The sequence below is a fragment of the Phacochoerus africanus genome, chromosome 5 (assembly GCF_016906955.1).
Source record: "Phacochoerus africanus isolate WHEZ1 chromosome 5, ROS_Pafr_v1, whole genome shotgun sequence".
NCBI lineage: Eukaryota > Metazoa > Chordata > Mammalia > Artiodactyla > Suidae > Phacochoerus > Phacochoerus africanus.
This window is the reverse complement of record NC_062548.1, coordinates 76,595,559-76,610,972: the sequence shown is the minus strand read 5'-3', so window position 1 is coordinate 76,610,972 and position 15,414 is coordinate 76,595,559. Positions and strand designations below refer to the sequence as shown.

Genomic DNA, 15,414 nt, shown 5'->3' with positions numbered 1-15,414 from the left:
TTATCAGCCTTTATACTCTAACGTGTGTAAAAAGTCATAAATATGAACACCAGTCCAACACTGTGAACAAACTGGAATTCAGACTTTAATATAACAAAATAATGATAAGAGAGGAGGCAGAAGTGTAGTTAATCTAAACCTTTGAGTGGCCAAAAAAATCCAAAATGTATACAAAGTGGCAGAGGATAACCTAGCCAGTCTTTTCTGTAGGTCCAATAGTCATTACCATTTTGCCTAGTGATCTTTACCACACAATTATCTAAAATGACCCAGATATGGAGCTCCTGTTGTGGCTCAGTGGTAACAAAGTGCTCGGATCTGGCATTGCTGTGGCTGTGGCGTAGGCCAGCAACTAGATTTGACCCCCAGCCTGGGAACTTTCATATGCTGCGGGTGCAGCCCTAAAAAGACAAAATGAAATAAAATGACCCGGACATGGAGAGGAGAATAGCAGCCTACAAAACAATGGAGAAGATAGATTAATCTGGGTTTACATTCTTGCCTTGCCTTATTTCTATATATTCAATGGGAATAACCTCTGCTTTATAATGTTTCTATTGAGCATTTATCAGCATTAAAATATCTAACAGGTAGTTAGCATTCCATAAATGCTATTACTAAGATAAGAAAGGAGACCTATCAGATGAAAGACTTTATTATTTTTCTTTTTTCCTTTTTTGGCCACCCTGTGGCATATGGAGTTCCCGGGCCAGGGACTGGATCTGAGCTGCAGTTGCAATCTAAGCTGCAGCTACAGCAGTGCTGGATACTTAACCCACTGTGCCAGGCAGGAGACTGAACCTGCGTCCCAGCACTTATAAATGCACTACTGGTCCTGTAACACCACAGGGGGAACTAGGGAAAGCTGGTTTTAAATTCTCCATCATTTCCCCCGTCTCTCCCTCTTATCTTTCTCTATGGTTACAGGAATCTTTTTCTTTTTTTTTTTTTTTGCTTTTTTGGGCTGCACCTGTGGCATATGGAGGTTGCTAGGCTAGGGTTCAAATTGGAGCTGCAGCTACCAGCCTATGCCAGAGCCACACCATCTTGGAGCCTTGCCTGCAACCTATGCCATGAGCCTTGCCTGTAGCTCATGGCAACACTGGATCTTTCACCCACTAAGCAAGGCCAAGGACTGAACCTACATCTCAGGGACACTAGTCGGGTTTGTAACCTGCTGAGCCACAACTGGAACTCCATGGACTCTTTTCTTCTTTCTCCAAAGATATGCAGATATTAAATGTGATAAGAAAATACTTTGGAAGAGTGTAAAGGACAAAAACATTTGTTGAATCCATCTACGTTATATGTAGCTGACTGCCACATTAGGAGAAAAAGGTGACATATTAAAATCCAAGACAACAAACAAAAGCCAAGTGGCTAAACGATTACCTTTAAAAATTCCAAGTAATGGGAGTTCACGTGGTGGTGCAGTGGTTAGTGAATCCGACTAGGAACCATGAGGTTGCGGGTTCGATCCCTGCCCTTGCTCAGTGGGTTAAGGATCCGGCGTTGCCGTGAGCTGTGGTGTAGGTCACAGACAAGGCTCGGATCCTGTGTTGCTATGGCTGCAGGGTAGGCCGGCAGCTGTAGCTCCAACTGGACCCCTAGCCTGGGAAACTCCACATGCTGCAGGTATGGCCCTAAAGAGGAAAAAAAAAAGTAAAAAAAGAGTTAAAGACTTCCTTTAAGGACCTGGTCTTGTCACTGCGGTAGCTCAAGTTGCTATCGGAGTGCAGGTTTGATCTCTGGCCCAGGAACTTTTACATGCCACAGCATAGCCAAAAAAAAATCAAACTGGAACACAATCAAAGAGAAAGTAGTATACATATATGTATATATATTATTATACATACATGACTTTCTTTCTTATGGAACAGAAAACCAAAACCTTAAAGGAATGAGAAGAAGCTCCCTTGTGCACAATGGGTTAAGGATCTGGTACTGAGCCACAATTGTGGCGCAGGCTGCAACTGCATCGTGGGTTTAATCCCTAGCCAAGGAACTTCCACATGCCATGGCTGTGACCAAAAATGATGATGATGATAAAAATAAAGGAAGAAGAGGAGTTCCCGTCGTGGCGCAGTGGTTAACGAATCCGACTAGGAACCATGAGGTTGTGGGTTTTGTCCCTGGCCTTGCTCAGTGGGTTAAGGATCCGGCGTTGCCGTGAGCTGTGGTGTAGGTTGCAGACGAGGCTCGGATCCTGTGTTGCTGTGGCTCTGGCGTAGGCCAGCGGCTACAGCTCTGATTCGACCCCTAGCCTGGGAACCTCCATATGCCGCAGGAACGGCCCAAAGAAATGGCAAAAAGACAAAAAAATAAAATAAAATAAAATAAAATAAAATAAGAAGAGACCGAAAGATAAAAGGCATTCTCCTTAGCACTTTTCTCATCAAAAGAATTTTAAGTTGTCTTTCTATATATATGATTTAGGATTAGTACCAATTAGATGAGTGACTTCAATGTTTTCTTCTAAACATCAAGGTCTGATGGATAGGAACTGCCACAATACAAGAAAAACTTGAATCATAACCTTTAAAAATAAAGTTAAAAACACTTTCACAGTATCAAATGTTTATTGTTTTTCACCCAATTTCCCATTTTAAATGTAATTACTGAGTTTCTAAATTAGCCAATCAACTGATACCACATATAAAACAATTCTGATGCCTCAATACATTTTAAAATAAGAGCCCATATACAGTTCTCATTTGCTTTAGAAATTATTAGTTCTATTATTTTCCTTTTTTTCCTCTCTTCCTTTTTACAGCCACACCTGTAGCACATGTAAGTTCCCAGGCTAGGGGTCAAACCGGACATGTAGCTGCCAGCCTACACCACAGCCATGGCAATGCTAGGTCCAAACTGCATTTAAGACCTATACCACAGCTTGCAGCAACACCAGATCCTTAACCCACTGAGTGAGGCAGAGATCAAACCTGAATCCTAACAAAAACTATGTTGGGTTCTTAACCTACTGAGCCACAATGGGAACTACTCTTCTTTCCTTTACTTAGTAAAATAAACTAAATCCAGTGGTCAAAATGGATTCATTACAAATTTACTAAAATCTCTATGAATTTAGGCTGTATAAATTAAGAGTTCCTGAAAGATTGGATTTCAACAATGTATTTAAAAAAAGAAGGAAGTTGGGAGTTCCTATTGTGGCTCAGTGGAAATGAACCCAACTAGTATCCATAAGGACACAGGTTCGATCCCTGGCCCCACTCAGTGGGTTGAGGATCCGGCATTGCCATGAGCTGTGGTGTAGGTCACAGACATGGCTTACATCTGGTGTTGGTGTGGCTGTGGCATAGGCCGGCAGCTGCAGCTCCAGTTAGAACCCTAGCCAGGGAACTTCCATATGCACCCTTTTAGGGTGCAGCCCTAAAAAGACAAAATAAAAAAAATAAAAAGCAAAAAACAAAAACAAAAAAAGAAGTTAACTAAGTAAAATACCCTTACATCCATAATCATTTTGCAGTTTTTACAAGGTCCAATCTGGCTAAAGAGCTGGAGAATTAGAGCTTCTGTCACATCTCTGGAAAGGTTACCGACATATCTGAAACACAAAAACAATGACCATTTTAATTTTGCTTCTTTTGCCACTAGTTCCTAAAGTTGACTATTGAGGAGTGAATTTGGGGAATAGGTAGATCTTTGCCTTATACTACACTCTTTGGGAACTTACATGTTACTTGCAAATATATCAGACACTGTTAGTAGAGGGGAAGCAAATATTTAGTCAAAGTTTTGCAAATTAAATCTGTTGCTTGTTTCTAGGTTTACCTCAGCAACATATGCTTAAAATCTCTCAAATGAAAAATCAGATATGCAGAAAATTTTATATAATCAATCTTGGAAAGCTTTGCAGTTACTTCTACAATACTACTGAGAACATTAAATTTTCCTCAATTTTTAATTCACATGAGTACCCTAAAACTGTCCGATTTAGGTATACTTTGGTTTACATAGTAAACATATTTTGGAAAAATCATGGGTAAATAACTTATCAGGTGTTGTATATGCTCACAAAAGAATGTGAAACCTTTCAATAAATATCATTAGATGTAAAAAGGGAGTAAAAAGAGCCTAGGAGAGATAATACAAATTGCTAACTAACAAAACTTATTAGTGTAAATAATGTATTACAAGACCACATGACTGGAATGATCCTTACTTTTTTAGGGGGCAGGGGGATGATCCTAATTTAAAGAGTTTATATATGTTTTCAAAATGGGATTTTGCAATGAGATTACCTCCAGACATGTTAGAGTTATAGGTTTATCACTTCTGAAATCAGAGACTATAATCTCTCAATGATTTTCTCATTCTGTCAAGAATCCTTCACGGAATGTGATAAAAGGTATGGACTCTCCCCCCAGAAACATAAACATCTACACAGGACATAAAGTATGGACTCAATTCCTTCCTTCCATTTATCACCCCTTCAACAGAATACTGAGAGCTTACTATGAAGGCACAGGAATAGGTTAAAATGGCAAAGGGAGAAATGCTGATTCTTAAAGAACAATGAACAATTCCTTCACGGAAAAATGTTAGGCGTTCCCACTGTGGCACAATGGGATTAGCGGCATCTTGGGAGTGCTGCGACAGGTTTGATCTCTGGCCTGGCACAGTGGGTTACAGATCCAGAGTTGCAGCAGCTGTGGCTTAGATTGTGACTTCAGATGGGATCTGATCCCTTGCCTGGAACTCCATATGCTGAGGGATGGCTGAAAAAGGAAAAGAAAAAAAGAAAAGAAAAAAAAGGAAGAAAAATGTTAGTCAAGGAGTTCCCCTTGTGGTGCAGTAGAAAACGAATCCAACTACTGACTAGTATCCATGAGAATGTGGGTTCCATCCCTGGCCTCACTCGGTGGGTTAAAGGAGCCAGCGTTGCTGTGAGCTGTGGTGTAGGTCGCAGACATGGCTCAGATCCTGCACTGCTGTGGCTGTGGCACAGGCTGGCAGCTGCAGCTCTGATTCAACCTCTAGCCTGAGAACTTCCATATGCTGGTGAGACCCTAAAAAAAAAAAAAAAAAAAGTTAGTCAATAAATGTAGACAGACAGCATTAAATTAACGAAGTGTAGGCCCTACTGAAATAACTGATTCAATGATGAACTATGAATGGATACAAAACTGTTAGGAAAGAAAAACAAAATTTGGTAAAATGGACATTAGCAGGGTGCCTAAGTTATCACATAGATTACTTAATAATTGCAAAGAGAAAACCCTACTTAAAAGTGAGAGCTTTGCCTGTTTTACCACTCTGACCCAATGATCAAACTTCAAATTATACTACAGATAAACAAAAAGGAATTGTGTGTATGGTATGAATTATACAATATCATCTATGAAGTATTCAAATCAAAAAGGTCTAACTTGAATCTAGCTAAGCTTAAATTGAGACCTGAGCTTACAGGATACTGGGCATTAAAACAATTACACAAATACAGATGTGGGATATTACACAAGGAGACTGGTTTGATGTCTTCAAAAAATTACTGTCCTAAAAAAAAGTACAAAGAGGCTTAAAAGACACTGACGACCTAATACAATGAATAATCCTTGATGGAATCCTAGATCAGGCTGGGGGGGCAGGGCAGCTTTTTCTTATAGACCTTTAGTTAATAAATGTAATGGGAATGAGGGAAATCACCATTAAAACATCATGGTAACAACTGCTACTGAAAAGAATTCTTTGATATACTTTCCTCTATGAAGTAAAGCTTAATCTCCCTCTCTTTGAGTATGGGCTAGTCTTAGCGACTCAATTCTAACAGAGCATTTTCAGAAAAAAGAAGTCACTATACAGTGGAGAAACAGTACCCTTCAAAAGTGCCACCATATGAAAGACATCTCCTCACAAATTAAAGGGACATCACAACTAAACACAACAGGGTATCTTGGATTAGATCCTGGAATAGAGAAAGGACATTAGCGCCAACACTGGGGAGATAGTAATAAAACTCATAGTAGTATTATACCAATGTTAATTTATTAGTTTTGATAACTATACCATAGTTATCAGAAGCTCAGTGAAGGATGAGAACTGTGTACTATCTCTGCAACTCTTCTATGTCTGTTCTTACCTTATTCTTGGGTTTATTAGAAATCTTCAGGATTGCATATGTCTACATGAAAAAAAGTCTCTTCTGAAAATTTAATTCTAATACCTATTTGCTAAAGCTAGATAATCTAGTGACAAGTTGACAGTATTTAGGAAACCTGGTTACTATCATTTACTCTTTGCAAAATTGTCTAAGATTTTCTCAGAAATATTTTCTGAGATTTACAGTTTGAAGATAAAGCACTAAGATCTGTGCTGCCTTTACATTTGTTTATTTAATGTGGCCTGTTGTATATACTGTAAGGTTCAGGAACTTCTATCAATTAACTCTACACATAGCTGTTTAGAGAAAGTGCCTTAGGAGGAAGTTATACAAATAACTTGCTCTCAAACTTCAACGCCATTACAATAAACTACAAGTAATATATGTAACATTTTCATTCCCGTTTTTATATATGTTTCTTTAGTTGTCCCATACTTCCTCATATACTATTCTGTTTCTAAAGGGCTGCCTATTAACAGTATGGATTTAAGTAACAGTCATCTGCTACATGTGTAGCAGGTTTTCTTTTAGTTTGCCAAACATCTTCCTTTTTTTTTTTTTTTGGCTGTTGGCTGTGGCATGCAGCAGCTTGATGTGGGAATCTCAGTTCCCAGACCAAGGACTGAACCTGGGCTGAAGCCAAAACCTAACCACTAGACCACTGGGGAACTCTCATCTTCCCTTTTCTTCCCCTCTCCTTTTTATGGCTGTACCTGTGGCATATGAAGTTTCCAGCCAGGGGTTGAATTGGAGGTGCATCTGCGACCTATGCCAGAGCTTACAGCAACACCAGATCCTTAACCTACCGAGCAAGGCCAGGGATAGAACCAGCATCCTGAGACTGCACTGGGTCCTTAACTCACTGGGTCACAATGGGAACTCTGCATCTTCCTATTTTAAAATAAATTTTCACCCTATGGCAGAACCTGACTCCTCTTCAGAAGATAAAAGGGCTAAATACGGTTATATGGTCTTTGCATATGACCTAAGCTAGGTCAATTAGAGATGCCGGTCCTGAACACAGAGGACAAAGACAGGGCTTGAAGAAACAGAGACGAAAGAGAATCCATTTTGGTGGCAAATAGCAGTAGAGTCCCAAGTCCAATGAAAGTGAAGGTGTACTAGCAGGTCCTCAGTGGATGCTGTAGTAGTAGTAGTAGGCTTTGGGGGATGGTCTGTGGCATGATTAGGACTGTGAGCCTGACAGTTGTCTCTCTTTCCCGAACATTTTCTAAGCCAGGTTCCACAAGCTTCCTGCAAATCCTAGGAGTGTCCAATATCTTTTAAACAAATTCCTTTAGTGCTTCAACTTTTTTGCAGCTTGCGCTTAAGAAAATTCTGATATATAGAGAACAAATTTAGTAGTTATCAGTGGGGAGAAGGAAAAGGGAAGGGGCAATACAGGGACAGGGGAGTAAAAGGTACATATGTATAAAATAAGCTACAACGATATACTGTACAACAATATAGAAATATAGCCAATATTTCATAAGAACTGTTGTTAAAAGTTGTGAATCACTATACTGTACACTAGTGACTTATATAATATTGCATATCAACTATACTTCAATTTAAAAAAAAAAAAGAGGAGTTCCCGTCGTGGCGCAATAGTTAACGAATCCGACTAGGAACCATGAGGTTGCGGGTTCGGTCCCTGCCCTTGCTCAGTGGGTTGACGATCCAGCGTTGCCAAGAGCTGTGGTGTAGGTTGCAGACGAGGCTCGGATCCTGCGTTGCTGTGGCTCTGGTATAGGCCGGTGGCTACAGCTCCGATTCGACCCCTAGCCTGGGAACCTCCACATGCCGCAGAAGCGACTCAGGGAAATAGCAAAAAGACAAAAAAAAAAAAAAAAAAAAGAAGTTCCCGTCATGGCTCAGTGGTTAATGAACCCTACTAGTATCCATGAGGACACGGGTTCAATCCCTGGCCTTGCTCAGTGGGTAAAGGAGCCTACATTGTCGTGAGCTGTGATGTAGTCTGCAGATGTGGCTTGGATCTGGAGTTGCCATGGCTGTGGTGTAGTTCAGCAGGTACAGCTCCAATTCTAACCCTAGCCTGGGAACTACCATAAGCCACGGGTGTGGCCCTAAAACTACAAAAAGACAAAAAATATAAAAAACCCAGCTCCCATTCCAATCAGAGGTTCCAATCAGGTGGCGGGAAAAAAAAAAAGAAAATTTTGTCTGATACAAAACACTGGTACTGGAGCAGCTGCAAGCCAAGATTCCCTATCACAATTTCAATTAGACCCCTTAACAGGAATGCAAATTTCTTACATTTATATTTTATTTTTCAAGATATTTTCCCAAAAAACATTAAAATGTCCCTTTCCAGGTGTTGCAAGGACTTCTCGTTAATATTGATTGAAACATTCCATATTGGGAGTTCTCGTCATGGCTCAGCGGAAACCAATCTGACGAGTATCCATGAGGACGCAGATTCAATCTCTGGCCTTGCTCAGTGGGTTAAGGATCTGGCATTGCTATGAGCCGTGGTGTACATTGCAAATGCAACTCGGATCTGGTGTTGCTATGGCGTAAGTCAGTGGCTATAGCTCCAATTTGACCCCTAGCCTGGAACCTCCATATGCCGTGGGTGAGGCCCTAAAAAGACAAAAAAAAAAAAACCCAAAAAACAAACAGGAGACAGTATGATTCAAAAAAAAAAAAGGAAGAAAGAAAAAAAAATCCCATGTGGATATTTATTATTATCACCTCTGAGATCATGTACCAATCTTGCCCAGAAATAGAAAGTAAATGTCCTCCTTGAACAATTGGATATGAATATAAACTAGGTATTAGTTAACAATACTGTACCTATAAAGTATTCTTAATATGAAAATTATGTTGTGGTTATATAAGAGAATGCTCTTATTGTTAGATGTATTTAGGCCTGAAGTGTCATGATGTCTCCTCAGATGGTTCAGCAAATTTGGTTAACTATTAGCAAACTGGTAAAACCACACGAAAGGCATCTAAGTCTTCAATGTACTATTTTTGCTACTTTTCCATAGGGTTTTAATTTTTCGAAATAAAGAGCTATCTGAGAAGATTCATTTGTGAAAATGTGATAGTTCTGGGATAGAATTTCCTATCAATTTAATCCTTATTTTTAAATCTGATACTAAGTTCAAATAGTTATAAAATTGGAATCCAAAAAATTCAAAATATTCATTTTGATTAGTACAGCTCCAGAAAAACTTAACCTACAAAAAAATTTTACAAGGCAGAATGCTGTATTGGATTTGTTTTAAACCACAATTATTGTATAAAAATTCAGTATGAGAACTCTGAAAATTTGAGTGAATAAACATGAATAGGTTTTAATTTAAAGATAAATTTCCTAAGAATAGAGATTCTTATTTTCATTCATACTATATATCTACTATCTAGTTCCCTCCCTGGAATGTGTGCTATAAATATTTGTTAAAGAGGCAAGTGTACTCTCTCAGAGTAACTTCTGAACATTTGTAATTTGCTACGAAATTAATACATTTTTGCTTGAGTTACTAGTTCAGGGGAAAAGGTATCTCTTACTAATTATGAAATTATGATAAGAATATACTGTACAACATAAGGAATATAGTATTTTATAGTAACTATAAATGGAGTATAACCTTTGAAAATTGTAAATTACTATACTGTACACCTGTAACTTATACACAACTGTACTTTAAAAAAGAAATTATGTACAACAGTAAATGCTTGCTGTATATAGTATATAATACAGATACTATATACTAGCATCATACCTTACTATTATTTAAAAACTGTCCACCACAAAGGGTGGTCTGGTGCATGATAGCCGAAACCCTCTTATTTTTTTAGCTAAAAGTTCCTGGGTCAGGGATTGAACCCACACAACTGTAGAACCCAAGCTGCTGCTGAAGTGACAATGCTGGATCTTAACCTGTTGTGCGTGATATCCTTTTATTTTATTCACTAGCATCTCCTTCACTTGGAGATCAGATCGTATGCAGTCAACCATCCACTGGTGCTCACAGGTTCCTGGACCTACCTCCTCCCATGGATACCAAAAACTATGGATGCTCAAGTCTGTTAGTTGGCCCTCCATATCTGCAGGTTCCACATTCACGAATAGGTAGGGCAGTCTGAACAAAACCAGTCTGAACCAGTGTGAACTATGCCCAAAAGACTTACTAAGACATTCATGCTCTCAAGACAGTTCTCCTTTTTCCTTATATTTTGCAACAAACTTAACATTTTAGATAACTGATAATTACACATTTATAAATAAACCTTATTGATGACTTCATTCACACATCCAATTTCCAAACCATTGGCAATTCCGGCAGCTCTATTTTCAAAACATATCCAGAATCAAACCACTTCTCACAATACGGTTAATCCTTGAACAACACAGGTTTAAAATGCATGGGTCAGGAAGCTCCCATCGAGGCGCAGTGGTTAACAAAATCTCACTAGGAACCATGAGGTTGCGGGTTCAATCCCTGCCCTTGCTCAGTGGATTAAGAATCTGGCATTGGGGTGAGCTGTAGTGTGGGCCACAGATGCGGCTTGGATCCCAAGTTGCTGTGGCCCTGGCGTAGGTAGGCTGGTGGCTACAGCTCCGATTCGACCCCTAGCCTGGGAACCTCCATATGCTGAGGGAGTGGCAAAAAGACAAAATAAATAAATAAGTAAAATGCATGGGTCAAAAACATAAAAAAATAAACAGCATGGGTCCACTTATACACGTGGATTTTCTTTTTTTTTCCCACTAAATATGTCCTATACTATCCATAGTTGACTGAATCACAGATGTGGAGCCACTGATACAGAGATCCAACCATAAAAGTTACACATGGAATTTGTTAGGTGTTGGAGCCCCTAACACTTGCATTGTTCAAGGGTCAAATGTACATTTCCAAAGAACTGCTGACAAGAAACTGAATACTGGCATTCTCTAACTATGCTGTGTTGAACACTCACTTGTGGCAAATGAAGGCATTTCCTCCGAGCCATTTAGGTACAGGGGCAATACTGAAATTCAGACCATATACCCTCAAGAATGAGTAAAATCTTGATTCACTGCTTGAAATTATACCAGTTTTAAAAACAAATTTATTGATAACCATGGACCAGACACTATGTTAACATATTAAAAGCCACTGACTTCCAAGCTTACCCAAACATTTTATATTAAAAGTAAAAACACTACTGGGAAAACTATGGGATGAGTACCTAACAAAACTGGTCTTACTGGAAGAACAGGAGTTTTGGTTAAGAAGGGTAGAAGTAAGGAAGGAGATAATAGGAAATGTTAAAGCATGAAATACTTTGGATTGGACGGGATGTTCTACTGAAGGATACAAGGCAAAATGAGTCATAAATACAAGAGTCAAGAGTTGAGGACAGTAGAGTTAGAGCATAATGAACAAAAAGGCATATGATTTTGAATGAAGATTCTTAAATTCTAAACTTAGCTTCTCTTCTGATGCAAAATGGACTAATTTACTGCAGAATTCTGATGATTAAACAAGCACATAAAGCACTTAGAACAGGACAAACAATAAATATTCAATTAGCATTTGGTGAAAAAAATTTCCTTCAATATTTCTCCTACAATGGTTGCTCCCCTGTCCCCAAACTAGTACTTTTGTAGACTGGCCTGAGAAAGCTGAAGTTGTCTTCATTATTTGATATTCTCAAATCAATGTACTAAGGTTAAGTTGCCAGATATTTCTGGCAGTTTCTGAAATTAAAAATTTCAAAATAAGACTCTTACAGACACTGTAAAAGATGACCATTGCTTAATCCAGAATGCAGCTGGCTATCATACTTCTAAGGAAAAGGCAAGAGGAAAAAACTGTTTCTAGAAACTCTACGGGGCTAATGATTTCTTAGGGATTTCATCCACAGATAGAAATCTTTCAAAAAATAAAGGTCATGCACTAATTGCCGTATCATATTAAAAAATTTTTGAGATAAACTAGCCAAAAGTTTACTGATCTATTGAGAAAACAAGTGTGACTATATTTCCCATATTGTTTACAAAATGGCAACTATTTCGGTGGTGAAAAAATAGTTGATTATGTTGTACTTCATAAGTGATATTTAGAGACTTGCAAAAAGAAACCGAAGGGCGCATTTTTAATGCATAGAGTTCTCAAATTGTCAGTCTTCCTAAGAATAAAAACAAAAAACTACATCAAAAACTCATTGGGCTTTTTTCTTTCTTTTGGAGAAAAGTAACAAAGGCAGGATCACCTCATCCGACAATACTTGGAAAAACAAAGAATGCTGGGGAAGGCTACATGACAAAGAAGAGATCCCAAACTAAGATCATTTAACACTACCTCTAAAAATTCCCAGAGGTGACTAAATACGTTAAGGTACTTATCAATTGCTGCTTCATTAAAAACTCCCCAGTCCTTCAGAGTCATGTCAATCACAAAAGTAGAAGGCGAAGATATAAACGTATTAGATCCACTTCCCCTTAGTAGATCTATCCCTCCGGGTGAGATTTCCATTTGAAAAAACAAACAAAAAAACCCCCAAACAAACAAACAGCACTTTCAAAATCCTCAAGGGGTCCGATTTTAGACTTTTTCATCTGGAGAGGGGGTGCCACAGAAGGAAAGCCAAAGAAAAGTTCAAAGAAAAACATCTGGCTTTTTTTCCAGTTGGCAACTGCGGGAATAAAGTTTACCTCCCGGAAAATGAGTCCAAACATTTTCAAGAGAAGAATGTCTATCAACGAGAAGGAAATGAAAGGAAGAGTTTCTGGAAAAAAAAAAATAAAATGAAAGGAAATAAAGCTCGAAAAGAGGTTAATCGAGAAGCCGGGGGGGGGGTAAGAGAAGAAAAGCGTGGGACAAAAAGGCTCGCCAAGTTCTAAAAAGAGGTTTGAATTAAAAAGTCTTCTCCTGGCCTAAAACCACAGAAGGCCCGGGGCGAAGTCAAAAGCCACGCTGTGGGGTAGTAAACGTGTAGGGACTAATTTAGAGGGTTGAGCCCCCCTCTCCCTCCAGCTCATCCTCTCACAGCCGGGGTCTCGGTCCCTAGGCAGCCAGGTGAGCGCCTAAAATAGGAGCCACGAAATCGCGGCGTCCAAAGGGAACAATAGGCTGAGCAACGGCGCTGAGCCGAAGCCTCGCTCCGGGATCACCACCATCCCGCCCCCCTCATTGCTGCCCCAGACTCACAGAGTCTTAGGCATCTCGTCCTCCATGGCTGCTGCTGTCGCGGCGGCGCCTCTGAGTCCAGCTCCCTACGCTTTACTACCTCACAAATCTTTTGAGCGGCTATGGCTGCGGAATAGCGGGGGTTTCTTGGCTGACCGGAGGTTACTCCGCCTCCTTCTTCGACAGCAATGACACTAAAGCACCCGGCCCACCGCGAACAATGAAGCCCCGATACAAGATGGCGGCGAGCCGGGAGCCTTGGAGCCGCCAGCGAAGTGACCCGGGCCGCGCAGGCGCAGAAGAATCTTGCACTTTCAACCTCCCGGCCGCCAGGCTACACCTCAGTCCATACATTCACTTGTTGCGCAGCCGCTCTTCCAACCACGCCAGGGATTTGTCTCAGACTGCGCAGGCGTGAAGGTTAACTATTTCAGGACTACAATAAACTTTCTTGAATTCCACCTCCCGATTCGAATGTTTCAACGGTGAATTATAATGAAATATAAATATTCGTGGAAATGAAAAGTTCGAAGTGTTTCTAGAAGAAGAAAAAGCTATAAAAACAATCTAAGGCTAGCAAAAGACCGTGCGCCGCCCGGGAATCGAACCCGGGTCGCAAGAATGGGAATCTTGCATGATACCACTACACCAGCGGCGCTGATGGCAACTGTTCTTGCAGAAATGCTTTAGAACTAATAGCAAGCAAACTTTCGTTCCCGAACAGCTATGAGGAAGGTTCGTTCACTCCTTTAAAAACAAAAGCTTATTGCTACTTTCCCTTAATGTAAGTGATGATTTCTCTCATTCCAATACAGTTAAATGGATGTTCCTACTTTTTCAGTACGGAAAAATCTTATTAAAATTTTTGTTTTTAAACTTAAAAGTAAGAGTTTCATTAAGAAGAATTTGTCTTGTTGGTGTTAAGCAGCTTTTTGAAAGCCGGGCATGTATTTCCAGATTTTTGCGGAATTTTTCTTTATGTACTCAATGTACATTGGAAAATATTAAAGAAATATTTATCTAATGCAAATCGGTCCCAAGAATTCTAAAACCATATGAATTGGGGCATATACAAGTTTCAGTCCTTTTGGGGTGGGTGGGGGGAGGCAGAAAAATTAGGGTTCTGAAATGTACTTCAATATACTCATGCATTTTGTATTGCATTTTATAATTTATGTAAAAAAATTTAAACATTGGGGACTATCCATGTTCAAAAATGTGATCTCTTCTTTGAAGTAGTTCCTTTAGACTGTGATAATTTTGGATTACCATTTTTGGACTTGTCTTTAGAATCTGTAGCACATTCTTAGGATTTCATTCAAAGATATCAAATATTAGTCTTTTGAGGATGAATAAGACAAATGTTAATAGTAGATTGTATTTTTTAAAAAAACTTTTTGAGATATAATTTGCATAATGTACATTTCTTCCATTTAAAATATGCAGTTCAGTGGGGTTTTTTTAGGGTATTCACAGAGATGTGTAGCCATCTCATAATCAATTTTAGCACACTTTCACCATCCTGAATAGGAAAGCTGTACAATTAGCAGTTACTTCCTATTCCCCATCCCACCCCTCTCCCCAACCCACTATTTTTGTGTTTCTATAAATTTGTCTATTCAGGACATTTCATATTGTCTCTGAAAAATTAATTAATAGTCAACCTTAAAAATTAATAGTCAACCTAAGAAAGAAATAGAGAATTTTATTTGAGCCAACCTAAAGATTATAACCCAGGAGACAGTCTTTCAGAAAGCTGTGAGGGGGTGAGGATCAAGACGGTGGAGGAGTAAGATGTGGAGCTCACCTTCTCCCGCAAACACATCAGAAAGTTGTGGGGACTTTTCCATTCTTTAGAAGTTAGTGCAGTTATATACATTTTGAAGACAAAGAGTTATACATCAAGTGATGTATTGACAGTTTACATAGTCCAGATCTGCATGTACAAGGCAAATAGCGAGTCATCTTGATTGAAAAAGGGATGTTATATCCTAAAGAATAACCTTGCTGGTGCCAGGAGAAAATTGCTCTTTACCATTGAGTAGGCATTCCAGTATTTTCTTGGGAAATATTGTTATACTTGGAGATGCATGGTGCACAGTAAAAAGAGGTAGGGGCCCAAATGAGTTGAAAGAAAGTTGTTTT

The 15,414-nt window shown here is 39.3% G+C and overlaps 1 protein-coding gene and 1 non-coding gene across 17 annotated transcripts in view; both read right to left on the bottom strand.

Moving 5' to 3' along the window:
* Positions 1 to 13,602, bottom strand: part of TIA1 (TIA1 cytotoxic granule associated RNA binding protein) — a 40,597-nt gene extending 26,995 nt beyond the window's left edge. For 4 of the 16 annotated variants that reach the window (XM_047781841.1, XM_047781842.1, XM_047781844.1 and 1 more), the window contains exons 1-2: positions 13,291 to 13,569; positions 3,469 to 3,565 (exon numbers count right to left, since the gene is read on the bottom strand). In XM_047781841.1, the coding sequence (XP_047637797.1) occupies positions 3,469 to 3,565; positions 13,291 to 13,316 (123 nt within the window). In that variant the 5' untranslated portion in view covers positions 13,317 to 13,569. Of the gene's footprint in view, positions 1 to 2,445; positions 2,465 to 3,462; positions 3,566 to 13,290 lie in introns of those variants that run through there. The other 12 variants (XM_047781839.1, XM_047781840.1, XM_047781843.1 and 9 more) reach the window with 8 other exon arrangements.
* A 254-nt stretch (positions 13,603 to 13,856) lies between these two features.
* On the bottom strand, positions 13,857 to 13,927 carry TRNAG-CCC (transfer RNA glycine (anticodon CCC)). Its single transcript has one exon. It is a non-coding gene; the product is annotated as a tRNA-Gly (tRNA).
* Positions 13,928 to 15,414: the final 1,487 nt, after the last annotated feature.